At 41.7% G+C, this 27852-nt stretch overlaps 2 protein-coding genes across 4 annotated transcripts in view; one reads left to right on the forward strand and one right to left on the reverse strand.

Moving 5' to 3' along the window:
* The window catches only part of SESN1 (sestrin 1), a 78511-nt gene extending 76205 nt beyond the window's left edge, over positions 1-2306 (reverse strand). The window contains exon 1 of one of the 2 annotated variants that reach the window (XM_063389775.1): positions 1749-2306. In XM_063389775.1, coding sequence (XP_063245845.1) covers positions 1749-2036 — 288 coding nt within the window. In that variant the 5' untranslated portion in view covers positions 2037-2306. The remainder of the gene's footprint in view (positions 1-1748) is intronic. The other variant, XM_063389774.1, reaches the window with a different exon arrangement.
* A 187-nt stretch (positions 2307-2493) lies between these two features.
* CEP57L1 (centrosomal protein 57 like 1) lies at positions 2494-26734 on the forward strand. 2 transcript variants are annotated; one of them, XM_063389780.1, is made up of 11 exons: positions 2494-2700; positions 15694-15838; positions 17674-17853; positions 18432-18553; positions 18974-19090; positions 19363-19440; positions 21161-21259; positions 21990-22067; positions 22166-22392; positions 23988-24145; positions 26255-26419. In XM_063389780.1, the coding sequence occupies exons 1-11, from the start codon at positions 2587-2589 to the stop codon at positions 26281-26283; spliced, it is 1347 nt and encodes a 448-aa protein (XP_063245850.1). In that variant the 5' UTR covers positions 2494-2586; the 3' UTR covers positions 26284-26419. The 2 variants fall into 2 exon arrangements, with proteins under 2 accessions (XP_063245850.1, XP_063245849.1); XM_063389779.1 differs by having other exon boundaries at positions 2497-2700; positions 23988-24132; positions 26255-26734.
* Positions 26735-27852: the final 1118 nt, after the last annotated feature.

The following is a 27852-nucleotide window of genomic DNA, read 5'->3' on the forward strand; positions in this document are numbered from 1 at the left end:
TTTTCTGCCAGAACTTTCTGGCCTAGTTAAAAGAAAAGCTAGTAACAAAGTTTCTAAACCACACTAAAAGTTGAACAGGCCACTAACTTCAAATACATAAAAAGCTAAAAGGGAGTAATCTGATCCTGCATTCTGACCTCCTCCCAAAATTTAGGTGAGAGATCACCATCTGTTTGGCCTTTGAATAGACTCTGATATCTTGAACCTGACAAAAACAAGTCTTCCCTTAGCAGTCTGCTGCAGTAACTCGTCATTCTCACTGGTAGGAGACTCACTTCTCCTATGAACCTTTAACAGGGAAGATGACAGATTAGGTTTTTGATTAAATGTTGAAGTTTAGGGTGGTTGTTTGTTTCACTGGCTTCAGTTTTTAAAGAAAAACTGTCAAGCTGTTCACTTAGACCACGTGAAACCATCAGCTTTGAGAAAAATTCCACACACAGCCTAAACTGGGTAAAATAAATTACACTCTATTCATCACACTGCACACTACTGAGAAGTTACACAAAATAAACAGAGACTCTTTCAGCTCCAATAACTCAAACCCAGAACGTGTTTCTCTCTATATGATAACATATAATGGTTTTTATGTTATGCATATTTCTGTATATAATGTATACATTATTGCATATATAATACTTTCATATATTATTATTAGGTTTCCCTGGATTTCCCTATATTCAACCTGTTAAAGTTCAGGGAGAAAGAGCACAGTAGTGAGAATCAGACAGCTGTCTCCAAGCACAGCTCTATGTATTCATTTGTGATTAGAAGAAATACCCGAATTTCCTTTTCCTCTCTGCAGCTAAAAGTAGTATTTTTAGCAGTGCTGACGGACCCGTCGATACAAGAATTCCAAGACCTGCGCAAAAACCTGAGGTGAGCAAGACAACTGCAATGCAAGTAACTATAATTAGACTGTAAGAGTGAAAGAGTACAAAGTAAAATTTATTTTTGTTAACATTAGGTCAGTAAAGGTAATCCTCTATTGGCTAGGCTGCCTATGAGCTGTGAAAAAAAAAAATAGTTTGGATCCTATCGATGTCAGTGGAGAAACTATTTACCAATAAATAACAAGAAGGGCATTCTGACAGGCTCTGCCTTAACAACAAGCTCATGTGACTTTTAAAAGCTCCAGAACTTCACATTTATATTTTTAAGTGGCAACAGTAATATTAATACCCAAATCCTTCCTGCTTTTCTATTAAAGCTAACTAGGTAATACTACAGCACTGGTCATACATACTGAAACTAGAGTGTTAAAGCTGTCATTTTAGTGCTTCCTTGGGGATGCCCCAACTTTCCAGCCATTCATTGCCAAATCCTCTTTGCTGGATTGCACTGAAAGACTTCGTGCTTTTTCACAGAGCAGTTAGGGTTGGAAGGGACCTCTGGAGATCATCCAGTCCAAGCTCACTGCCAAGGCAGGGTCACCTAGAGCAGGTGACACAGGAACGCATCCAGGTGTTTTTGAGTGTCTCCAGTGAGATATTTCCGGCACCCTCCGCCCCCCCCTACCCCCCCCCGACTTTTAATAATGCTTTTCCAAATTTTTTTTCGGGGAGAAGGCCGTAGGGGTGGGGAGCACTCAGCACGTATTAATTGCAGGAATAAACCTGACAGGGTGGATCAGACGCCCACCTCGTCGCACAGATGAAACCCGAAGGTGCCCCGTGTGAGACGGGGCCGGGAGAACCCCCGGCCCGGTCCCAAAAAGCCCACAGGGGTTGGTCTGCCACCACGCTCACCTGCACCCCGCTGAGGATCGCCTCGCTCTTCTCCCTCACGTCGGGGAAGGGGCACCTCTTGGACAGCATGAGCAGGCGGGCCAGCGCCTCGCCCAGCCCGTCGCGGGCGGCGGGCACCGGCAGCCCGTCGGCGGCCGCCCCGGAGGCGATGCTCTCTGCGCGGCGGAGCACGGCTTGCCCGATGGTGTCCAGGGCGGCGTCGCGGGCAGCGGCGTCCCGGCTGCACAGCCCGTCCCAGCGCACCTCGCCCTCCCGCTCCTCCATGGGGCCGCCCGGCCGCTGCTCCATCGCCGCAGCCGCCGCCTCCTCCTCCACCTCAGCAGCCCCGGCGCGGCCGCCCCATGGCGGGCTCCCGGCAGCCGCCAGCCCGCCCACACAGACGACGACGAGCGCGGCCGCGGCGAGCGCAGAGCCCGCTGCCCGCGCCGCATGGGAGGCAGCGCGGGCCGGTGCCCCCGACAGCCGCCGCCGCCCTCCCGCGCCGGGGCTGCCGAGCGAGCGGCGCCGCTGCGGCTTCGCCTTTCCCGGCGGGGAGAGGGGCGGCCACCACCCCGCGGCGCCGGCGGCTCCTCCTCCCTGCCCCGGGCATGGAGGGAAGGGGCGGCCCCGGCCCTGCCTCTCCCGGGGCGGCCCCTCAGCGCTCCCCGCCGGGGCCGCTACCGACCCCCGGCAGTCCCCTCACTCGGGGTTGGGGGGAAATAGCCCCGCCCAGCAAGGGGAGCCCGCATGACAGACACTCCGGTCAGCCAATCGTCTTTCAGCGCCCGAGCCAGGGGGCCCAATCACAGCGGTGAGCGCCGGGTGCCCGTAGGGGCTGCTGGGATATGTAGTCCAGCCAATGGGCGCTCCCTTGGCCCTCGCGGAGGAAGACTACGCGTCCCGGCAGGCAGCGCGGTGCACGGCCAGGATCCTGCCGGGGAAGGGAGTGCGTTCGCTGCGGGATGCGCGCACGGTATTCCCGTTTTCCTATCTGATAGGGTTTGGGGGGATTGTGCAGGTTACGGAGAGCCGGTGGCTGGCGGCAGCCGGGGGTGAAGCAGTCTCCGTAGCAGATTTGCCTCAGAGCTTTTCACCGGCACGCAGTTAAGCACGCACGTGTTTCAAGTGACCGCGAAGGCGTGTCAGAGGCGGAGCAGGGGATGGATCCTAAGTTAGGGCTTCAGCGGGAAGGGAAAAACTGCCGGTGCTAGCGAAACACAGCCCCGGCACCGCTTGGGAATAAAGGAGGGATGGAATAAAGGAGGGGGGAAATCCCGAGAATATTCACACTGAGCAACAGTTCCTCGGTGTTTTTATCCAAATTAATCCCAGGGGATATTTTTTTTTAATCCCAGTTGTGCAGGGGCTGATGAACCTGGAAAAGAGCAGGTTCGGGAAGATCTTATCCATGTATATATCCGGACACTATATGTGCCTAGAGGGAGGGTGCAGTGCGGGTGGAGCCAGGATGTTCTCGGTGGTGCCCAATGGCGGTATCAGAGGCAAGGGACTCGAGCTGAAACACAGGGGGTTCCCTCTGAACATCACGAAGCACATTTTGTACTGCGAGGATGACCAAGCGCTGGCACAGGTTGCCCAGGGTGGCTGTGGACTTGCTATCCTTAGGGATATTCAGAAGCTGCCTGGACACGGGGGAGCCTGGCTAGCTGTCTCTAGGTGGCCCTGCTTGAGTGGGGGTTTAGACCAGATGGTCTCCAGAGGGCCCTGCCAAGCTCAGCCGTTCTGGGATTAAGTGTAATCTGCCACTAAAGAGGCTGCTATTGCTGTTTCCCTTGCTTTTCCTGAAGGGGGGGAAAAAAGTGCTGTTTATGATAAATTTTAATTTTCAGCCAAGTCAGTTTCTTGATCCAGTTCACCTCTTGGCAGACAAGAGGAGAAGAAAACAAAGGCAAAACTGTTTGCAGCTGCCACATTGAAATAATCATGAAACTAAAATTTTGAGTATACTGAAAAGGCAAAAGAATACTTGGGAGTAAATTAGAAACAGGACATTTGGCCTACATAGGGTCTTGCATAATTATTTTTAGCTTCCCACATACACATTTCCCACTGTAAAATTCTGACGTCAAAACTGCAGGTAAATGCAGAACAAGCTGCTCGTATGCCACAGAAAGACACAGAAACCACTTCTGGGTCCAGGAACAGAGCCTGGGCTGGCTCACCAACACCATCCACTGACAGCTCTCTTATTTGTAAAGAGTCTGATTTCTTCATCTGACATCCCTTTGTTTTCTGGAACTGTCTCTTTGAAACTTGCATTTACCTGTACCTTTGCAGAAAGGCCAGTCTTTTTTTTTTTTTTTTTTTTTCCCATAAAATCCTTTCTGCAAGGAGGCTGCATTGCCATTGTTCAGTAGGGTGGACAGGCCTGGACTGCTTCATGCAGCTGCTTCCTCCAGGCCTTTGGCACCCTCGTGAACAATGTATCTGCTGAAATCAGCACTACCTGTAATAAATATGAGTCTTGACTTCTCTAAGCACTTGAGGCCTCCACCCACCATAACTGATGGGTTTAAAGAAAATAGTTCTGCCAGTGCCTTTTGTGTCATTAGAGGTTTGGGGGTTTTTTTTATTTGTTTTGGTTTTACATTAGCTACCACTTTAGCTTCCCACCCCATTCAGTTGTCACTCATTATGGTTTCCCACTTTCCTGTGAATAGACATGTCACATCTCTTTGCTTTATTTCTACCTAAATTTTGATCTCCAGTAGTTGGCTAGATCTTATTTTTCCCATCGTGAGTTGTTGGGTGTCTCTGATAATGACTACATACACCCAAGATCAGTAGAGTGAACCAGAATCAGAGCTGGAGCTTTGATGTTTTAGACTTTGGTACAGCTATATTCACACACTGAATGCCAAGATTGATTGAAAGTCACAGCACTGCCTTTTATCTTTTTGAAGCTGTTTTTTCCACTGGCTCCAAATGAACTCTGGCTACAGGAAACAGATTGTGAAACTGGCTGCAAGGCCCAAACTTCAGATTTCAGCCCTTTGTTTTATAGATTTTAATGTAGTACTTAGGGAATAGCAATGGGGATGGCTTTATTTTTTTTCCAAACCAAATCTCTGCAGTTTTCTGATACCAGGTCAGGCTTCTTTATGCACTGCAAGACATTGTGGAAATCAAGGTCAAAGGCTACCAGTGGAATTAATCAGAGCCCAAAGTTAGGGGAATGTGTTTGTTTGATTTGCATGTTCACTGACTGAAGTTAATATGCTTGTTTTTGATCCCTAAAGAATGGATGAGAGGCAGAATTATGAAGGAAACAATCTGGCAACTCATCCAGAATTACAGCCGTTGAGTTTTCAAAATGATAAGCTGAAGAAAAACAAATTTGTGGCTGTTTTAAACCTCAGTATTTCCTTCCTTCATGATTTATCAACTTCCTTTTTTTTTTTTAACTAGATAAGGACTTCTATAGCCATATACAGATGACATCCAACAGCAGAATTATTTTTGTATTTATGTAATTGTATTTATGTCCTTTCTAAGATATAAGATCTAAAATATATTATATTTACTTTTAAAAGTTCATTCCAGTTTCTCTATGTCACAAAAGAGCATTTTACTCCAGAATGCATTTAGTCAGATACTGGAGAACTTACAATAACACAGTAAAACTTGTACAGTCTAGAAGGAACTAGAAGCTTTTTAAATTGCATTCCTTCAGCTGTTTTCCTTTACACCTGGTTTTGTTAAAGCTTACTTCATTCCAGTTGCTAAATACCTAGGATGGGATGACGCTTCAAAAAGTTCACCCTCCCTTTTTAGATCTGTGTTTTGGCACGTTGCCACAATAAATGGCACTCCGGAGTAAAATGCATTTTTCTTCACAGCTACCCTCTGAGAAAACAAAGTTCTGTGACTCTTGTTTTGCAAAGAGACACCAAAAAGCCACAGACTACTCCTCTACTGCCTTTGAACCCAGGTTCGAGCCCAAACCATTCTGTCTGGGAGAAGATGTGTCCTTTTTTTGCTCCTGAGCATGCGTTTGTACAACTAACGTCTTCTGCCCTTTTATGTGTTGCAGATGTACGTTTGTACCAAACCGCGCCACAATGCCTCCTCAGAGGTCACAAATGCAGCAGGGATGGGTGAATTAGACACCAGCTTCTTCTTAGGAAACCAAATCTTCCATGCAGAAAGTCTGTGGAATAGTTTATCCTGGAGAGTGGGTTGCTTTGAGAAGAGCTGGGCTATGATCTAGAACTAGGCCAGAACTACAGGCCACTTAAAGTTCTGCTGAACTTTACCAACTCTCTGACCACACTCCACTTAACTGTATAAATGTAGGCTGAAACACTGGGGGCTAGGAAAACAGCATGGGTAAACTAAAAGTGCAGTTCTGAAAAACTCCTGTGAACAGCCACCCAAACTCTTGTTAATCTGTTTCTGGATAGAAGTGTTTGGAATTGCCCCAAACTGGGCACCTTGGAACCTGTTTCCCCTTTGTTCCCATTTGTGATCTAGGAAGTAGGTGGAGCAGCTCTGAGAGAGGTCCTGCTGAGTGGAACCTCTCCAAGCCCAACAAGTCAGGTTCTTCTGTTGTAGCCACAGAAGGCTTCAGTGCCTGGCAGAATTTTGTAGAGTGCTCACCTTCAGTACAGTAACCTAGGGATTAAAGAATTTTAGCTCAAAGGCATTTACATCAACACCTCCTAACTACCCAGGAGAGTGTCCCAGCTGCTCAGGAGGATTGCGAAATGGAAGGGAAGCATTCATCACCTCAGTTGTTGAATTTGTGTGCTATTGGAAGGATGGCAAATGCATGGCACTAGTGTCAACTAGAAGGCAGGAGATCTGTAGGCACTTATTCCTGGTTTCTGATAACTTTTCCCCAGCTAGTGCTGTTTTTTATCCAGGAACTATTTACTACAGAAATGCATAAGTTGACCCGAGGGCCCTGTTTTGATGATTGAACTAGATGAGAGAGACACATCCTTCTTTTACTTTGCCTTTTGCCTCAGCTGCCTTGTCCTTGTTCAAGACTTACATGCTTTTTGGAACAGGGTCATAACTTCAAACGAAAGGTGATGACTCCCTGTTTCCTTCCTGCTCTTCCTCCTCCCAGTCTAGCATGGTGGTCAGGGATGAGGCATCAGTGCTCCCCAGGAACTCCCGCTTCCTGCCCAATGCTCTGACCACTGGGTAGCAGCACAGAGAAGGTGGACACTGTTTCCTGCAGCTGCACTTGAAAAGAAGAGGAGCATTGCTTGTTGGGAATTTTATATCTGCTGACAGCCCAAAAGGCCCTTTAAGCACCTTTGGCAGGCTGTTAGCACCGACCTTGGTGTTTTCCAGCAATAACACAAAGAAAAATGCTGTGACCAGCAGCCACATGAACTGAAGTCACAGACCAGAAAAGCTACAGGGACTCTTTATTAATTGTTTTAAAGAACAGATTTTGGCACTCAGTGCCAGAGGAGGACTCCAAATTCTGAGTCCAAAAAAGATAAAGGTGCCAGGCACCAGGGTGGGACTTCACCCACATCTATGTTCAGAGTTTTCTTACCCCAAACCGAAGCTCTTGTTAGCTCCTCACTGAGCTTGCTGCTTGTTTTGGATCTGTACCTGCATTTCTTTTTCATGCAGGGAGTGTGAGCCTGTCATTACCACACTCAGCCCTGAGGCTGAAAGGCTCATGTATCCTGAAACATCAGTCCCTTATCAGTCCCAACCCTCTGATTTATTAAGGTCACACAGAATGGCAAGAATTGAAGTCAAGAACCTAGAGATCCACTAAATTTCCCTGCATTCAGAAACTACATATAGTTAATAGGGAAGAAATACCTATTAAAAACTTTATAATCAATTGAAGGTAGCTTTCTACCTGCAGCATTGCGCAGGATTTTGTAGCATCTTAGTCAGATTCACTTTTTCTGTATCTCCAAAGCCATGCAAGTTTAAACATACAGATTATATGAAACAAGTAATGCCTTTGACTGTTTTAAGTTTCCCCAGGCAATTCAGGGCAGAAGTAGTGATAAAACCATTTCAGCATTTTTGAATACTCATTATACCATATGATGTACAAACTATTTGGCATTAATACCTAGAATATTGTGCCTGTGCAGGATGTGCAGTGTGGATGTTAGAATTGCTATGGTTTTTCTGAGTCATGTAAACAGATGATATTTTTTAAAATCATTCTTCAACAAAATAGGTCTCCAAAACAAGATTGAGGAGTTGCTCTAACTCAGATCTGCTTTCATTTTTTCTTCATATTAAAAGACAACTATTTCAGACAAAATATGATTTTGGGAATCATTTCTTGCCTGGAGTGAAACTTATCTTTTCCTTTTTCTTGCTAGCTTTTTTTTTTCCCTCATTCTGTTTCTTAGACTGCCTGATGTACAAATGCAGAATGAGTTTTTGTTCCTTGCCAGGTGCCTAGCTGTCGGTAGCACAGGAACATATGAAAAAAATGTAGGCGTGGTAGTTGATAAAAAGAGACAAATCCTATGAATAATTGCCCTCTTTGTGTTTCTCTGCTCATCCATGTCAAGCTTTTGTGGTTATCTGTCTGAAATCTACCTCCTACTCCATCTTCAGGCTAGGTTAAAGGATAGTGGATGCAGAGACTGACACTTTTCCCTGAGAAAGTATTGGTAAAAACAGAAGTTTACTGTAAAAATAAATTCCAAGGCAACAGTGGGGGCATAATCTGTGTGTTTCATCTGCCTAGAGGGCAAGTTGCAACATTCAAAACTATCTTTCAGTGAAACCATTAAATATTTGAGACATAAAAGGTGAAAATTATTATGCAGTAAAAGTGTTTACTGTGAATGCATCAACACCTGCAATAATTTCCTACCTTCTTATATTTCTTCACTATGATTGTCATTTCAACCCATCCTTATATTTGCCCTGCCCTACCCTAATATGCCTTTTCCTTTTTTCATTTGCCTTTCTAGTATCTAATTATTCTGCCTGTGCACAGATACAGTCTTTTAGATTGGAGTCAGTTACCCTTGAAAACTTACACTTCACACAACAGCAAACCTTCCTTCTTTTCCCCCCCTTTTTTTTTTCCTTTTTTTTTTTTTTTTAATAAGGTTTTATAGCAAAGCCAGTAATTTCTTCCTTCCTTTCACTCTATCAGGACACACTAAACTAAAGAAACTACATATGGAAGACAGTGTGATGGCATCAGCAGGAAATAGCAGTGGACAGAAAAAGCAGCCTTTTACATTCTTCATGTGGAGTGCTGAGGAGAGCACCCTCAATCTCCACATCAGTCAGTATACTAAGAGCAAGCAGCATCTCTTGGAACTGGATTTTGAATATAAAAGGAAGAAACTTGATAGTTAGTCTTGTTGGGGGGGGGGGTGTGGAGGGGGACAAATGGGTGTTTTTACTTCAAAGAAATCCTAGCTTTTTATGCTAGAAGAGCAAGTAGGAGAAAAAGATACCAAATGGCAAAGGGCAAGGAACAAAGCTGCAGAATCATGTAAATACAATAAAGAGATATTAGATGAGGGACAAACCTCAAATATAACAGAAGGTACATGAAAGAAGAGGAACAGAGCTGTGGGTGAAGTGAGGAAGTGTATTAGTGACTATTTATAGTCTTTGGGTTTTGTTTGATGCTTATTACAATATGACTATGTTTCATTCCTTTGGACTGATTGAAGATATATAAATGTAATTATTTTGATAGCAGACTAAATGTTTTCATGCTAAGATAGCAATTATTACTAGACAGGAATTTGCAGTCTTTCTCCTCTAAGTGCTAAGTTCAGTTGTCATTTGCACGTAGAGGTTAAAGCTATTTACACCAACTTGATTTCCCCACCAAGGGTTGATTGTGAGTGTATTATGTGCTTTTGGATGAGGGCCCAATTGGATGAGGAATTTGGTCTGCTGTACTCATTGAAGAGAACAGCACAACTCTAATAACATTTTGACCCAAGTTTGCATGCTTGATACACTGCCAGGTTAGAATCTATTCCCAAAAAAATTCTTTAAAAATCAGGTTTTTTTCTCCACCAAGTTGTTTCTTTACCTTGTTCACAAAATACTCATGTAACTCATTCCATTTTCTTTCTTCTCCTTTTCGTTTTTGGCTTTTTGTGTGTGTGTGTTTGTGGTTTTTTGTGGGGTTTTTTTGTTGTTGTTGTTCTCTCTTTTCTCTTAGCAAACAGGAACTAGAGAAATATCAGTGTGAATGCTTAGAAGTGAAATGCTGACACAGTGAAAAGTCTTAGGAGTTTTGGGCATTTGTTGGATTGTTTGTGGTTTGGGTTTTTTTTAAAATTAAAATGCCAGGTTTTATCCTACTTTACAGTACATATGGTGTCACGAGAAAACGGAAAATGCCATTTCTTTTCCTTTTCTTCCAAGAATGAAAAACAATGATTGTATGAAAGTTTTAGAGACTATCAAGACTTGATAGTGAGGAACAAATGGGCTCTGCTACAGTAGTATCAAAGAAGAGACTGGATATTTAACCTTTATGTATCCAGTTCTGAGACTGCCAGTGTGTATCTCCCAGTTTGTACAACCAACTGCCTCCCATTGATTTGGCTCTGTCAGTTTTTCAAAACACTTCCAGTTTCCTTAATTTCTCTAATAAATTTTTGCTGTTTGCTCTGAACTTTAATTTAAAGTGGAACTTGACAAAACTTAAAAATCACATTGAAATGCTTTATTGATTCAGTGAGGTTTCACTTCCTATTAGTTTTGCAGCTGCCACCATTTCATGTCTAACCCACTTATATTAGAAGAGACATGGGAGTATCAGCTGCTTAGATATGTCCTGAGCATTGTCGTGTGTTTCAGGCTGATTCAAGTGGTTGTGCCAGGATGCTAGAGACTGGGTGTTCCCAAAACAACAATGCAGTTTGCCCACAACATTTTTTTTTTTTTTTTCTCTGTGGAAGGGCTGTTCTTTGTCTGCTGGGAATAAGGCTGAGTGTTGCAGCATAGCTAGTACAGCTGACCAAGCTTTTCTCCCAGTTCTCAAAGGAAAGTGAAAGGGGAAAAAATACACCAGTTTGGATTGTGTCACAGAAATGGCCTTTCACATAACCATTAGCCAGCAAGGCTTGGCTCAATTAGACAAGGCAGCAGCCAGCATTTTGGGAGCTTCTCAGTATAGCCTGTGTTGGGGCAGTTCTTTAGAACTTCTCTTATGTCAGATAAACACTGAATCAGTCTTTGGTTCATTTAAGACTTTGTTTTCAGTTATCAAAAAAAAAAAAAACCACTATAAATTGTGCATGCCCAGTAGGTCAGGCCAGAAGATAGATATCTTTATATTTCTTTCTGAAATGTGCTTTGATCTGCTTTTTCTTTTTCTTCTTTGAAGGTGTTCTGACAGCATCTCTGTCTTTGGTTCTGAAAGATTGTCCTCACAGCAATTTGAATGAACCAGTGTCCCTGTGAGATTGCAAACATCAGAGAATATAGTGGAAGTATTCCTTACATTATCACATTATTCATTTAGTGTGTCTTTTGGGAGACTGTTAAGCCAGCATTATTCCCTGAGTCTGCTATTGTTTACATGTGGAAAAAGCTTTTCCATATGCTGCTTTACAGTATGAGACATAATTGTATGTGTGTCAAAATGTTTCTGGAATTCTCACTTCAGGAGACTTTTTTGAAACTTTGTAAAGAAGTGGCTTGCATTGGAGGGGAGAAACACAGAGGGAGGAGGAGGATGATGAAGAAGTCATAAGTGGTCTTTCTGTAACACTTGGGATTTCAGTTATGTTCAGTAATTCTCCACTGTTAGTATACTTGCTTGGGCCAGACACAAGGAACTAAAATGTCAATTGATTTTTACAGCAATCCAGTCCAGTACTCGGGCATTTACTGCAGGCCATATTCAGCAAAAGTAAATAGAAATGGTATACAGTTAAATGGTATTAGTTCTTAGATGACAGCTATGAAATGGGAAATTCTCTGTTTGTCTTATGGTACCAAACTCCAGTTTGCTTGCTCTGTTCTGAGACACAAACCTCACATATACAGAGATGGGGGCCTGATGGTGGGATTGCTCCCCAGTGTCTTTTGTGCAAGCTCACTCTCAGCCTGCATGTGATGGTGAGCCAAAAGGCACAAGTGGTCCCACTGAAGGGACTGGCCCTTCTCATGCTCACAGCCCAGGGCTGAGCACTCCAGCTGCAGCAAGGCAAGAGGTGGGCAGAGTATTTGCATTAATGCAGTGCTGTCACAGAGCTAATGTGCTATGCCTGGCAATCATGCACCATCACAGGATTGCAAATGTGTGGCACAGACCTCCATGAGCCTCCTAGCTCGGACCTGAAGAAAAATATAGCTGCCTTGCCCAGGTTGATGTTTAATCACAGAATATTCTGGGTTGGAAGAGACCCATGGTAAGCCCATGGATGCAGCTAAGATACCCCATGCTTGATGTGGCCAGTGTTGGAACCAGTTACTTTGTAATTTTCTGAGTAAAATAGCACCCAGTATCTGAGCATCACTGCTGCATCCACCAACACAGGCTGTGCCATTTCCTGTTAAAAGCCCCAAAGGGCCAGTGTTGACTTCAGCTATGACCTCCACAACCCAAGTGCTGCACCTGCTCACCGCAGCAGTGTAGGCTGCTGGGGTGGGAGTGAGGCATTTCTTCCTTCTTCCCCTCCCCTCTGCATGTAACTGGGGTATTTTGTCAGCCTCTGTTTAATATGCATACTTCTCCCTTGGCTCTTGCCCAAACTCAAAGGAGTGCACAGCTTTCCTCAACCAAGGGCTTGTCTAAACAACGAGATTCTGGCTGCTTTAACAAGTGTTGTTCAAGTGCTAAATCCCCTAAGCCTTGCGGAGTTACATTAGTACAAACATTGCTGTTTGGGAAGCAATATCTGCTTTAAAGCACCTCTCTAGGGCTGTGTACCAGGTGTCCATGGCAGCAGCACCATGGAATGAGAGAGTGGTTTAAGCTTGCTGTATAAGACTTTTTAAAAAGCAAGCCTGGTTGTGATGGTTTTATAGAAGCTTAAATACTTGGGGGGAGAAGTTGGTGGTAGGACAGTTGACGTTCAAACATACGTCAAACTACTTAATTATTTCCTGATAAGTTTCTTGTTGCAGTGGGCTGGAAGTGGCCAGGATGTTTGGTGATGTCTTGCTGGTCTAGAGCGCCCTGGTCCTTTTCCTGGCACACATCTCCTTGCCTGAGATCTGCAGTGTTGTAGGTGTTCCTCCTGTGCAGTTTGCTATAAACTCTTATTTACCTGCTGAGATATTAGGACTTGTCTTCAGCAGAGCACCTCTACCAGAGTAATTACGCTGACACAGCCTCAAAGCACATAGCAACCGTGCCCTCAGCTGCTCCACACCGCCGCTGTATCTGAGGAAGCTGTGGTAAAGCAAGGCGTCTGTAACTGTCTGCAGCAGAGTTTCTGCAAACACAGGTGTCTCGGTCCCCTGGTGTTTTCTTTCACACCCTTTGCTGAGCCTGTGCTCTTAGGAGCAGCTTGGGGAGCTCCCCCTCTCCAGCTAGAGGGTGTTTATTATCCCCCACTGTGCTGGCAAAGTTGTGGGGTTTTGTGCTGAAGCCCACGCGGATTAGCTGGATCACCACCGCCAGGCAGGTGAGCTGGCCTCTTTCACTTCCCTTTGGTTTCACTTGCAGAATTAAAGGGTTTTATTTCCCTTTCTGCCAAGTCCACGGCCCCACACCTTTGTATTACTGAGCTTGTCCACAAACTCAAATTTTCTGCTGCTTTGTTCCCTCTTTTACTCATTTTTTGCTTCGGATCACTGCCCTTCTTACAACTGTCCACAGGCCCATCTCCTTGGAAACAGCAAAACTTGTTTATGTGAAAGTAATAAGGAAAGTAATTGATGTGTAGCTGTGCAGGCATGCAGGGGAGCCGTGTTCCACTGGAGGATGTTCAAAAATCGAGGCTCCACTTAAATTGACTGCCAGAAGATTGGATAGCGAGCAAAAACCACCTTCTTCTGCTGTTTCCAAAGTTGGCTTTTATTCACAGCAGTGGTAGGAAACTTCTTGCTTTTGCATATGCTCAATTTTAGGGACTTTTTTTTTTTTGGTAGTCTTTTTCATCACCAATGCAGAAGGGTTGAATAGCAGCAGGAAAATTTTTAGTCTTGCTTGTCTCTTATTTTCTGGAACTCCATGCTGATGCCATGCCAGGACCATCTCCTCTCTTGTCTTGGTCCTGACCACTTCTGTGGCCACAGGACCTTCTCAACCATGTTTTGAGGTTTCTGCTGCTCCCTGCTTTGTGTCTTTCACTGCCATTGCCCCTTGTGCTGCTGGACATGGTCAGTAGACCTGGCCAGCTGTTAAGGTCAGGTGTCCCTGGATGGTCTTTTCCAGTCCTTCAGGACAGAGGTAGGGAGGCCCATAAACAGCTTTTGTGGCCATAAATGTGGTGGGGCCACCAGATGGGACCTCTTCCAAGTGGTGGTGGGAACCTGGCTGTCTGCTGCTGCCAACCCAGCACCAAGAGCTTGTGGCCTGGCTTTGAGTAGGATAGCAGCAGGGCCCCATGGAGAAGTCTTTGGAAAAGACCTGTGGCACAAGGGTAGCCTGGAAAAACTCCCTCTTTGGGACCAGGGGGGCTCCTCTGAAGGATGTGACCTTGGGGGTGTTAGCACACAAAAGTGATGATGGTTGAGAGGGCCCAAGTCGAGCAAGCCCTGGTGAAGAGATGCTCATTTTGACATCTCTGTGATGACAGTTTGGAGGAAGAAAGAATTTCTGCTTGCCTTGAAGAGGCAGTGTGGCTAGAAGATGATTTTTTTTTTGGTTTTTATACAGCCTTTGGAACAGGCTGTAAATGTTCCTAGAAACTTCTTTTGTAATTAGAAACTCTTTTCCCTGTTTGCCACCCAGTATGAATGGCTTCTCCTGGGGTGTGCTTCATCAGCAAGCTCTAGTCTTTGTCTGTTTCTTCCTCGTGTTACTAGATACCCACTTTGGTGATTTTCTTGGGGACTAACATCTGTAAATAATCTTAGCCAAGCAGGAAGACTGTTCCAGTTGTATGCCTTGTATTTTAAACACAAGTGATACAGCAATCATATTTGTTATATCACTGAACCTTCAAATAAGTTGTTTTTGTATTAGCTGCAGCTGCATAGACTCTTCAGTTCTTACACTGTATCAAGTGAAATGCTTTTTACTACTTTGATAGGTAACTGCAGGATGATTTCAAACTTGCTTTAACTTCCTAGAGGCTGTATTAGCCTAAAGCACTTTCTACACATTTCACTGTCCATGTCTTGAATATCAAGAAAAATTTCTATTTGACAGGGTGTGAACTGTCTTCAAATGTGCTTCTCATAAAACAAAGAATGTGAAAGGGTGGAACAAAAAGGAAGTGAAGAAACAGGACTTAATACATGTGCTTGATAATGGAGATAATACTGGGAATATTACATATTAAATATCCTCCTGTTATCTCAACACTAAATGTGGAGAACTCTATTATGTAATAATGGTAAATTACTTACCATATGTAATTTGGTTTTATATCCAAAAAGATGGGGAGAAGAGCACTAAGGAGGCTACAAATGGAAACAGGGTGTAAAACCTGGAATGCTTGCTCTGCAGAGAGCACTTAGAGTCAAGACATTGAAGTCTGTAAAACAGTTAGTAGAAAATGCTCGTGATACTTGGGTCTTAAAAGGACAAAAATCAGCATAAGTTATTAGAAAGCACCTAGAAAAATCATGGAAAATTTTGGTAGGTCAAAGGAAGCTATGTTTAGTGTTATGAAAGATATTGTTTTGGAATTAAAATACAGGATTCTTCTGGTGGGGTGTGGGTATTATTATTATTATTATTATTATTATTATTATTATTATTATTATTATTATTATTATTATTATTATTTTGGTGTGCATGATCTGGTTTGATATAAACAAAGCCAGGGGCAGCCCAGTGACATAGAAAAAGAGTCTCTTAAAGAAATAATATCATTAAATGGCTCTCTTTGTACAGGCTATGGATTCTGAATCAAAGAACAGTTTCATAGGAAGCTTTCTTCAGCCACCAGATTGGATGCTTCCTGCAGCCTTTGTTTATAGAGAATCAAAGAAGTTGGCAGCTGCTGCTGGTGATAGGCCTTCTCTCCCAAATAACCAAGGTATAGCCAAAATATGCCCTTAAAATGCTCTTTTTAATTGTTCCATGTGAAATCTCTTGAGCAAACTCCCCATCCTATTTGACTGAGTTCAATGACTTGCTGCAGTTATCAGTGTGACATTGAGACAGGATGTATATGTGTCCTGAGGGAGTAGTCTCCCTGAAGTCATATGTCTAGAATGGAAACCTCTGTAAGTCGTCTAACATCCTTGTAAACTTTGGCTTTGAAATTTGTTTAACTTAAAATCGTCAGACTTCCTCTGAAAGCAAAGGAGAATGCTTCAAACTCAGTAGAAGTAGTTCATGACTTCAAATACAGTAAAAAAAAGATCATTAGTATGGTACACTGACCTGAAATTGGCTTAGTGCTATTTGAATCCTTCCAGCTTAAAATAATTTCTGTGGGTTGTTTTGTTGGTTTTTTTTTTTTCGTAGTACATTTCCTTGGGAGAACTTTTGAACAATTCAGACTCCCAGGAAAGTTAGCATAAAAGTTGGTCCATAAGAAATATGGCTGTCATGTCCTTTAATGGGTGACTACTCCCTGGAGCTCACAAGGCAAAATGCTCAGTGGCTTAACATATCTGGAGAGCCTAGGGAATCTCAAGGATACCCCTACTTGGACTTACTACCATGGACAACTTTGCTACGTTGCACAGACGTAGCCTGTGAGTGTGCATGTGATCATTATTCCTCACCTGAAAAATCTGTAATTTCTGTACTGATCTTATGTCATACAGAGTGTGGGCTTTTTTATGATTGTGATTGCAGTGATCAGTTTAGTGCTATGTAGCTAAGTGGTTAAGGAAATGTTTGGCATACCAACAGAAAGATGGAAAAGGTGGTCCCACTTCATCTTTTCTGGTATTTACATTTTGAGTTTTTATTTGATGTTTGTTTGGTTTTTGCTGTTGTATGGTTTTGTTTGGTTTGGGTGGGTTTTTTAAGTTGGGGGGGGGGTTGTGTGTGTTTTTGTGGGTTTTGGTTGTTTTTTGGTGTTTTGTTTGTTTGGTTTGGTTTTTAATGGATCTGTGATAAGATGGTGAAAGTTGTTAAGGAGGTAGCAATATTTGATGGTATTCTTTTGATGAGTGTTTGGAATAGAGGAACTGTCAATTATAAAATGTCAGAAAATAAGCTTGACTTGTTACAGAACATGTCTTAAGCTTCCACAGGTGTATATGCTTTATGGAGAGCTAGCAGACTTTTTCTTGTAGCTGAAATTGCAGCTCTTATTTTTGATATAATTTGACACAGACTGATTTGAGGCCAAAAGCAAAATCTTTCAGACTTGTTTCTATGGTTTAAAGAATCATCAAACAGAAGATACTAGACATTGCAATATTACCTTTTGAAATAGTAAAGTATTTAACAATATATCCTTTGCTAAAGGGTCCTTTGTATCTAGTTTCTCCCCATTCTGAGCATGTTTTCTGGTTTTGATCTGTCCAGACCAGTTGCCTTACACCAAAACTTGTGACCTCACTTGGATACCTATGTTCTTTGCTTCTGTTTAAAGAGAATTCCCAGGGTTTATTATATTCTATTTACCATGATTTCTTTGTGCTTGCTGCCATTTGGAGTGAAAATAGTTTTGCTCACAGGACCAGAGCTTCACGTGCTCTGGATGCAGGAAACACATCCATTTTCTCCCATGTATGTTCTGCATATATATGCATATATATGTTAGTGTACAGCTGGGGAATGTAGTTAATTTTAGGAGTGATCCTAGGAAAAAAATTTAGGTATCATATTGTAACATGAAGTGTTTTCTAATAATAATCATCATCATCAAAATACTGTTACTTAAGATGCAGCTGTTATGTTGTTTGCTAGCTGTAGTGGCAGCCCTGAAAGCTCTGCAAGAAAAAATCCACCGTCTCGAGCTGGAGAAGTCCCAGGCTGAAGATAAACTGTGCAGCCTCTCCAGAGCAGCTGCTCAGTACAAGAAGGTCTTAGAGCGCAGGTCCCACGAGAAGGACACAGCACATCAGGAGCTGATGCAACAGAGGAAAGGTATTTCTTTTGAGCAATAAGGTGTAGCCACAGCAACACTAAGGTATAATCCAGGGAGTGTTTTGTTTTGAAAAACTGCTAATTAGTGCAGCCCCCTTTCGGTCTTTACTTCAGAACTGAGGAGGGACAGGAGCTTGATAATTGTGGATCAAGTTGAGATATTTTTACGTATATCAACTGAGTATTGCATAAGCCATAAAGCAATTTTAAAGACTAAGCATGTTTCAAGTGGTATGTTTAACTCCTACAATAAGCAAGCAGCTGCTTACATAACACTGCTAACTTGAGAAAAGATAGGAGAAGAGAAGATTCTCCTCTCTCAGATTATGGTTAGATATCTGCTGATAGAAATCAAAGTAAATGCAGTGCTCATGCCTTTGGAATTCAAATTAGGGACTGGCTTTGAAAAAACATTTTGATTCTCATGTCTTATATATAAAATTTTAACCACATGACTTGTTCAGACTAACAAAACTGTTCTTGTATGTTTTGAAGACAGAGAATTCCTCAATGAAATGACAGACTGGCTAAATGTGTAGCTCCCTTTGCTGTACTGAATGTCTTGTTTCTCTCTGTAGATGCAAGTGTGCAGTTAAATGCAGCAAAATCCCGCTGCTCCCTGCTGGAGAAACAGCTGGATTACATGAGAAAAATGGTTTCCAGTGCAGAACTGGAAAAGAAAATGATTTTAGAACAACAGGTGAAGCCCTTTAACATAATAACAAAGTAGTGACATAGTTCAAAAGTATAGAAATGTGCAGGATCTGAAGTCTTTTGTGGTGATTGTTGTTCCTCAGCTCTGCTCAGGCTGCTAGCAAACAGAAGCAATTTAGTGTATGGCTGATGACAACCACTGAATGAATTGTATGAAAAGCTCCCTGGGTGGAACTCCTAATGAGCAAAACCATGCTAATACTTGCACACTTGGTAGACAAAAAAGCTGCTGGAAGCTTAAGTCGTCTTTGTCTGCCTGGTATTTTTCATCACTTTGCAATTTAAAAAATAAGGAATTTAAACTAATTAAACACCTTTACTCTGGTGTGGGGTGGTTTGGTGGGTTTTTTTGCTGTCTGAAACAATTTCATCAGTTGCCAACTCCATTCTTGCTTATTTTTTCCAGGCTCAGCTTCAGAAGGAGGAAGATCAGAACCGGTTGGAACTGTGTGCAAAACTGGAAAAGCTTGAAATGCTAGAAAAAGAGTGTCTTAAACTTAGTGCTACTCAGAGAATTGCTGAAGTAAGCATGCATGGAATGACAGTCTGAAAGTAATTTGCTATCGTTTCATGGCATACTATTAATAGTACAAAGTTTTGCAAAAGTTACGTCTGTTAAAGCATACCTGACTGAATGCCACCTTGGCTTCAAGTGCATGAGTCTTTTTTCAGTCTGGGCTTTAAAAATTCCTACAGTCCAGTTTTATCCCCACATTACAATTGTGAGCTCCTCCAGACTTCGGATTCGGCATGACAAATTGAAGTGGGACTAATCATTCTTGCCTTCAAATTCAGGACAAGCTCAAACACTTAGAAGAAAAGCTGTGTAAAGAAGAGCATCAGCATAAGCTAATACAAGATAAAACTGCTCAGGTAGACTGAAATGATTTTATTTTATCTTATTTTTTAGTACTGAAGAAAGCTATTCTCTCTGTTCAAAATGCCCTGTTTGTTTTATTACTTTATTATTTTAACTCCTCTTGTTTATCACCCAGGAAGAGCTCCTGAAATACTACTTAGTTATAAGCTACATATTAGAAAGCTTGCCAGGTGTGTTGCATATCTCAATGAAAAAAGATTCTGCTTGGGTTTGTATTGGTGATATAGTTCATCAGCATCAACACTGCCCAAAGTGACCCAGGTAGAAAATTAATTTTTAGAAAATCTGTAACTGAATCAGGTTAACCTAATTTTCGGTAATTCCAAAGTGGTCACATATAAAACCTTGTATCCCAAATGAGGTTGGTTATTATGTTTGTTTTCTTCCCTTTGCTAAGATCTGTAGATATCTAATACATAGGGCTGTACTTGGAAAAACCTTAATCGGTGATACGTTGTTCATCAAATGAGATCTTGTATAATTCATTGGGCTGTGAAGCCATAATCAGTTTGTTGGGCCAGCATCCATCTGAGAGATGAATGTTTGTCAAAGAGAGCAAAATTATGAAACCTTTTGCTAAAGGGGCAAGGTAGTCATATTCCAAACTTCACTTTGTTCATCAGTAGCAACGAGCTTGAAAGAGAGACCAGTTGTGGGGGAGTTCTGGTGGGGTGGGGGCTGCAATGCTGAAGAGTAATATTGGAAGAACATAAGCAAAGCTGATGCCTTAATTTAATTCATCACTGCTGTCAGCTCTTATACCTCATCCAAGGATGATGGGTTTTCATCAATCCATGAAGCTTTAAATAACATGTAGATTTGTAGCCCTGATGTCTGACCACCTCCAGAATCCAGCAGAATTAAACCATTGAAAACTTGTAGGTTTTTTGGTTTCTTGCTTGCTGCTGCAGAGTAAAAGGCCTAGTACAGAGATTTTATCTTCTGAGAAACATGGTAAGAATGACTGTCCCAGAGAAGATAGTCTAAATATTTGCTCCAGAAAGGACTTAGAAGCAGTAAACTGAGTCCTAAAGTAGTGTTAGTACCATCTTAATACACTGCAGGATGGATTTAGGTCTGTTGGATCTGGGCTGGGAAGCACAGGGTGTGGTGTGGTTCATTTCCTCTTGATGACAGAAAAGCCAGAATATTGTCACTTTAGTGGTGGACCTCCAGCATTGCTTAGCTGGAACTGTAACACATGCCAAAACAAAGTCCTTGTCCTATGTTTAATTGGGAATGATTGTCATCCTGTTTATCATGGCCTTGATAGCAACTTTGAACTACCAAGCAATATTAGGATTGTCCAGCAGGTTTGACCTCAGTGTAACACAGACAGGCTTAGTTCTCTCTGTCCCCAGACTGTAAGAGCCAAATGTTCATATAATTTGGATTTTATGATCAGATCCTCAGCATGTGGCAGGATTGGCTTATCTCAGTTGCTGGTGGTCACAGTGGAAAAATACAGCTGCTGCTGCAGCTGAATATGAAAATGAGGAATACTAAGGCAGAGCTGCAAGATCTGCCTGATACCCTGCCTTCCTAGTAATCTGTTCAGTTTTTAAGAGTAGCTTATGCCTTCCAAGCAGGACAGTTAATAGTGCCCTTAATTGGTTCTTATCCATGCATGAAAGAGTGAATTAATTAAACCTTGCTATTCATACCTCTAATATTACATTAAATGGCTGTTTTCTTTTTTGCTTATTGCCACAGCTTCAAACAGGATTTGATGTAAACAGAATTTTTATGTCTTCAGTAACATCTCAACATGAACCCGAAAAGGAAAATGGGAAGAACAAAAAACCTAGGAAGGTAACATGGAAATTTTTATTAGCATACTCTTGCTGGTAGCATCTAACTCGCACAAAGATTGGAATTTTTGAAAAATGGTGATGTAAGAGGCACTTGATTCATCTGCTGCACTTTACTCCTCTTCTAAAGTTACAAACAGTGCTAAATAACCCTTTTCCGCCCATTTTTTTTCTTTCCTTCATTTATTAAAATGATACTAGGGCTAGTAGAACATCACTGGAAAACCTGCCCTTACCAGCTTGACAATTACCTCTATTTAAATCTTGCTGCCAATCCCCATGTCCTTTCTTAGCTGCCTTTCAGTTTATCTGGCAAAATTAGTTTCCAAAGGAGTTTTAGCTCAGCCTCTTAAGATGGTGTGTTTTGGGTGGATTACTGAAATCAAGAGAATTTATTTTGCAACACATGTTACAGATCAGTCAAAATTTTCCAATTGTGGTTTTGAAAACTTAAGTAAACAAGGTTCAATTCCTTTAATATTAGGTTAGCCTAATTATTGAACAATCTACATGCATATGGAATAAAATTTACTTGTGTCAGCTATTGGAAAGTCTTACTTGTTACACATACAGGAGGGAAAATATTTTTTTTAACCAGAAGAAAACTAAGGTGATGAGTTTCACTGTGAATTTACTTGAATTTTACTTACTAAAAAAGAGTTTAAGATTGTCCTCTTGAGTCAGCAGATAGGAATTTCTTGTCTTATATTTTCTTATGGCTCTTATGGCAGAGAAATCCAACAATGAAGAAAATGCAGCTTTCACATTTACATGTAAAGGCTGGTGAACTACCTTTTGTGGCTGGGAAGGTAGGTGAAAACCACTGTTCTGAAGTGACATCTACAGTTTGAATTAGGCTGTGTAGTTGTTAATTACTTCTGTAAGCCACTGATAATTCTTCTTTAAGTCTGTCAGCTCCAGCCATTCTGTCAGTGCAAACGTACAAAGTGTGTTGCACATTATGAAGCATCGCAATCCGCGTATCGCATCGCGAAGACGAGGAGCTACAGTGGGGATTTCAGGACACAGTGCCCTTTCAAAATCTGTATCCTCTTGTTCCACTTCACCCACTGCCACCAGGAGCTTTTCTGACCTTCTGTTGGCCTTACAAGATGAGCTGGGCCAAATGAGCTTGTGAGTACCCATCGTTGGTGTTGTGAGTAAACCAGCGGTAACCCTGAGAAGCGACGGGGTGCTACAGTTAAGCCCAGCCTGTTTCAGCTATAGGGCTCCTTGTTGACAGACTGACCTGAGCAGACTTGACTGGTAGGATTTTTCTCATTCAAAAAATTCTTTCTATTCTGGTCTTTCACTGGTCTTGTTTTTCTGCTTCCACATCCTGCATTCAAACAAGCTGCTGCTGAAGTAGCAGATGCAGCAAATGGAAAGCCTTTCAGACCTGTGCCTTATAGACATTTTAAAGGTATTCTGAGATGTACAGAGTAAACCAAAATTTTTCTCCTGGAGAAGGCTGCAAAGGTGGTGCTGATACTGAGTAGGCCTGCAGGATGCAGTAAGTCTGGGTGATGGAATGGGTTAGTACAGCTCAGGCATGAACAGTCCTGTCACAACATCTCTCCTGTTCTTTGTACTCGCTCTGTGCTCTTTCCTTACCAGTGTACCTGCCGAGTCTTTGTGCTGAGTCAGTCTGGTGCTTGTACCCTTTGCTTGTTGATAGCAGGAGAACTTGCTGGTCCTGTAAGGGGCTTGTGAAAGAGGGACAGTCTCCTGCCAGAAAATGGGCAGGGTGTGGGAGAAGCTAACACTTCAGATGGGAGTGTATGGATCTTTCTAGACACGCAAATAAATGTGGATGACAATCTGTTGTGTTCTTAGGCATCTTCCCATTAATGCAGGCTTGTGGGACTGTGAGACAAAGCTCTAGCTGGTCGTAGCAGACATGTCAACATGATAAGCTGTGATTTGAACAGAGGAGGATGTGCTGAATAAACCGGTTAGGATGTTGACGCTGATTTGAAGCCCTTGATGTGATAAAATTTAAACTGGCAGGCAATCTCGTGTCCAAAAAGCAATGTCTGGCTTACTCATGGCAGTTCAAGGACAGGCTTTTTTTTTTATAGCAGCAACCAGTTGCTTCAATTAAACTGTCAAGGAGGAGCAGTTACTCAGAAGTCAGAAAAGAAGCTCTGACCTTTGTAAAGGGATTACTTACCTAAGAGGAGGTCTCTGGCTTCAACTTGTTCAGATATCTGGGTATCAAGATCTACACAATTTTTTTACGTGATCTGGTTAGTTTAATTAAGCAGCCCACTTAACTGTAAATATTTTTGAGTATAATATTTTAATTTGAATAATTTCTCAGAAAAATTGTGATTTGAACGTACTAGTTTAAAAATACTTTCATGCATTACACTAAGCCTTCAAAGTCTGTGCTACATTGGGCAGGAAGTGAAAATGTTGTACTGCACAGCTGCTGTTCACATTCAAATATCTCATTTTGCACACTATTACACATGTAGTTGTTATGCCTGTGTGAAGAGGGAGAAGTAAGATGGACATCAGCTAAAAATTTGGAACGAGAAAATCAGACTCACAGGAAAACCTTTTTCCTTTCTCATGTTAATATATTCCAGGTTAATGTGCATTGTGTAAGAGTGGAAATAATGCTATATTTCTATACTCTACACAAAATGCCTAGGAACTCCTGCAGGAAGAAATCCTAGAGACTATATTGTGAATACTTAGATTGCCATTCTTGTCTTTAATAGTGAGCATCAAGAACTTCTGAAGCAGATACAGGATACTCAAGACTCCCAAGCTCGTGAAGACCTGGAACAGGAGCTGGATTGCCTTGTAAAAGAAATGGAGATGAAAGGAAAACAAATATCCAAGCTGAAAAAGCATCAGGCTACCGTAAGAATAAAATGTAAACTCTCTAGCTACTAACATTCTTGTTGAAAGGCTGCCACAACTCTGCCTCCTGTTGTCTTCAGCTAGAATGTCACTGGAGTGTTCCAGTAAGCCAAGATGTTCCAGTATGGGTGATTATAATTAGACTGCTGGCTCCTATTTTTGTACCTCAAATTTCTTCATTTGATCAGGAAAAGGTGCTTACAACTAGCAGTGAGGAATATATGCTGGTGAGAAAGCTTCCTGCCCTGTGGCAGTTCTGCAATACAGAGCTGGGTTGCACCGTCTGTCACTTCTGCTCACTATGTTAAGACAAACTGTTGAAATTTCATTCCTTTATATCCTGTCCCTCAGGGGAATGAGAAAATAGAAGCCGTAATTCCTGTACAGACTGGATTAAATGTCTTTTATATTACTGAAACATTGAAGCTTTTTTATTAACTAATCTGTTGACCAGAGCTTCTCCAAAATCATAGCTGGGCAAGCCTTTCAGTTTTATTTAACCCTTAAACTGTCCTCATTCTGTCAGTATTTAGTTTAGAACTATAGATAATAACTTGTCATACATTCCCATATAAAATCCCTCTTCTGTGGTTGAACAGCCTAACTCTTTTGTAGCAATTTGGTTTGGGCATATGATTAAACATTCAATCCATGGTTCTGTCTGATTGTTTTCTGGGTTTTTTACCTTATTTCAAGATAAATACTCACCTGATAACTTTGCTTATACAGGAAATGGAAGAAAACTCAGCGTAATACCTTGTAAAAAGAGGAGGTTATAGTTAATTTAAATCTGACCAGTTTTATTCATATCCATTTTTGATGGATTTTACTCACTTAAACTTTTTATTGTCCATGTAATTGCAAGCACAGAGCTGCTTTATGTCATAGTAGATGTGTCAGACTTGCATGTTAGCAATATAGACAAAGGGCATTGACTGCTGAGTCCTCACTGCCTCTCTTGGCAATGTCAGCTGGTGTCTTTGATAAAACTCTTATATTCTTGAAGACTCAACAATTATGGTGTTACTCCTTGCCTCAAAGCCTTGCTGACTTCATCCTCAGGAACCTAAGACAGTGGACAACAACTGCACCTTTGTTTCTTTCTTTTGCGTTTCTTTATGGCCACTGTTTGATTTGGGATGATGAAGAGCAGCACATACAATGTGGTGCAACCTTGTTGTCATCTTTGCCTCTTAGCAGTGTGCAGATCTTCTGGCAAGTCCTCAGTGCTCTTGTACAGCCTGGTCAGAGCACACCCCTTAGGGTCATGCTGTAAATAGTAGTGTCTGTATGATTACTGTCCATCATGCCATGGTTATCAATGCACGCCATTCCTCTAACTCCTTGGCCTGTATTTTTTTTTCTGGTGCTTTTGCACACAGACATTTCCATTTGTATTTTATACAGACCAGTGTTAATGTTTCTAATGCATATTTCTTTGTCTAGAACCTGCCATACTAAAAGTGCCATGCTAATCTCTGTGTTTCACTGCTAATAATATGGTCTAGAACACAATTAAAGTTAATTATTTTTAGAAATGGATTTAAAGCCTAAATTGGCATTTGGAATGCTTCCAGCCTAATTTTATCTTTGGGAAGTGACCTTTGTATGCCAAGTGCAAGTCAAGACTCATTATCAGACATTTTAAAAAACATTCTTTAGCAATTAACCCTATTTATTCTGTTTTTCACTTTTGTTAAGGAGGCTTTAGATCGAATCTACTGCTTAGATCCAGTAACTGAAAATTGACAGTATACATTTTAAAGGTTTATTGGTTGCTTGGTTTTCTGATTAGGGTAGTACAGTCCGAAATGGAAAGAGACTGTTGTAAGTACAGATTATTAAAAGATGACATTCCAGCTCTCTCAAGCAAGCATTTTTATGTTAGGCAGTGATGGGATTCAACAACCAGTTGAGTGTAGGTGGGGTCAGTTTTCTGTGGTGGTTTCTGTATGGGCAAGGTCAGTTTTGTGTTACAGTGAGACAACTGTGCAAGGTTACTAAGTTTAAACTTTTCTCTTTTTTCAATGTCTCTCAGTAATCTGTAGTTTGGAGTCCAGTCAGCTCTACAGCTGTGGGTCTTTGGAGTATGTAACATGCTAATTAGTATTTTTTTTCCTAGGTGCAGAAATTAAAAAGAAAAACTCATAAATTGAAGCAAGGGGAAACTCATGTCAAACTAAAGTGTGGTGAACAAAAGGAAACAAAGGAGATTGCAGTCTCTGTAAAGGAAAGTATATCTAAACCTTGTCCTGGGCAGAAAAGCAGAAGTTCTCTTCAGCTGCTAAAAGCTGTCAGGAAACTTCAGCTATCTCTGAAAAAAGATGATGTCATCTAAGAAGAATAGTTCTGAATTTTGCTATGTTAGAAGTTTTTGGAGTTGTCTGATGTCTAGTAAATTTTTAAATTTTTAATTGTACAAAATACCTTTAAAGAATAAACTTTATGGATACAGTAGGCATGTACATTCTAAACTGCCTCCTCTCCAGTAGATCAGTTTGTTCACCTTAGAATTAACTTTCATGTAGTGTAGCTATAACTCAACTACACTTCTTTGTAATAAAGTGTTTTAATGGACTAATAAAATGTTATTATTTGTTAACTTGTCAAATAAAATTTTATATATTTTTTACATTTGAAATAGTGTGATCTTTGACTTCCTATTTCCCCAGTGGCCAAGGAGATATTTAGAGCTTATTTTTCCAGAATGACTTGTGCTGGTGCCTCTGTACAAATAAAAACAAAGGCCTTCCTTTCCTTAATAGCTGAAGATCCAGATCACTGTGAATGAGGCAGAAGAGGTATTATCTCTTTATTTATATATGTTTTCATTATTATTATTACTTTATAACCTCTGTTGACAGTATTAGGGACAGCTGGGGTTTGGAACCACAACCTATGACTTGGTTTAGCCACAAGAATATGGGAGTGTTCTTGATACATGCATGAGAGAGGCCACTGCCAAACACTTGAGTGCTTCTCTTTCACAGAACCTGCTTCTAGCAGAGTATACAGTGACTGAGGAGGAGACTGTCATAGAGGAGACCTTCAGCTGTGTACCTGTTACCAATCTTCTTATTTATGGATTATTTCTAGCTTAGAAAAGCACATTGTATGCTTAAAGCTGCCTAGGAAAAATTTGAAGCATGGTATTTTTTCATGGTGCAGATAGCTTTTCTGAGATAGGTTTATGCATTTCTGATACTGGAATCACTGATACTGGTAGGGATAAATCTCTCTGATTCCTTCTGTACCTTGACCTGGTATTTTTGTTGGCTACAGAATCCTGGGGAGAAAGTGTTGTTTTGGAGCTGGAGAATCAGGGCCCTGCTCCCTACTTGGGCAGGAGCTGTGGTGGATGGCTGCAACTTTGGGTCTGTCAGCCAGGTACTGAATGGGGCAGTCTTTAAACAATGGCAGCATTGAATAGTCTTCAAAATGGATGTGCTGACAGGGACTGTCCAGTCCCAGAAAAAAACCTGTGTTTGCCCTTCTGTGGGGTGAGTGGCTGGAGGGAAACAGTTGAACCTGGTCCTGCTGGTAGCTGGGCATTTCTCATCTCTGCCTGCTTCACAGTGTGGCCGGTAGCTGAAAAAGCTCTTTCTCAGAGCCAGGAGCTGGGATTTGAGAGGGGAAATAGGAATTGATAATGTGATAGCTTACATTGGCCATCTGGTTACATCACTTATATTTCAACTCAAAAGATTTAAATACATTTTA

Source organism: Prinia subflava, chromosome 2 (genome assembly GCF_021018805.1).
Source record: "Prinia subflava isolate CZ2003 ecotype Zambia chromosome 2, Cam_Psub_1.2, whole genome shotgun sequence".
NCBI lineage: Eukaryota > Metazoa > Chordata > Aves > Passeriformes > Cisticolidae > Prinia > Prinia subflava.

What these genes read in the sequence shown, in the direction of transcription:
- CEP57L1 (XM_063389779.1), top strand. Translation starts at nt 2,587, where the DNA reads ATGGGCGCTCCCTTGGCCCTCGCGGAGGAAGACTACGCGTCCCGGCAG. An exon ending in CGCTGCGGGATGCGCGCACG is followed by an intron (nt 2,701 to 15,693) that starts GTATTCCCGTTT and finishes CTCTTTGTACAG; the next exon opens with GCTATGGATTCTGAATCAAA. An exon ending in GAGCTGGGCCAAATGAGCTT is followed by an intron (nt 22,393 to 23,987) that starts GTGAGTACCCAT and finishes TGTCTTTAATAG; the next exon opens with TGAGCATCAAGAACTTCTGA.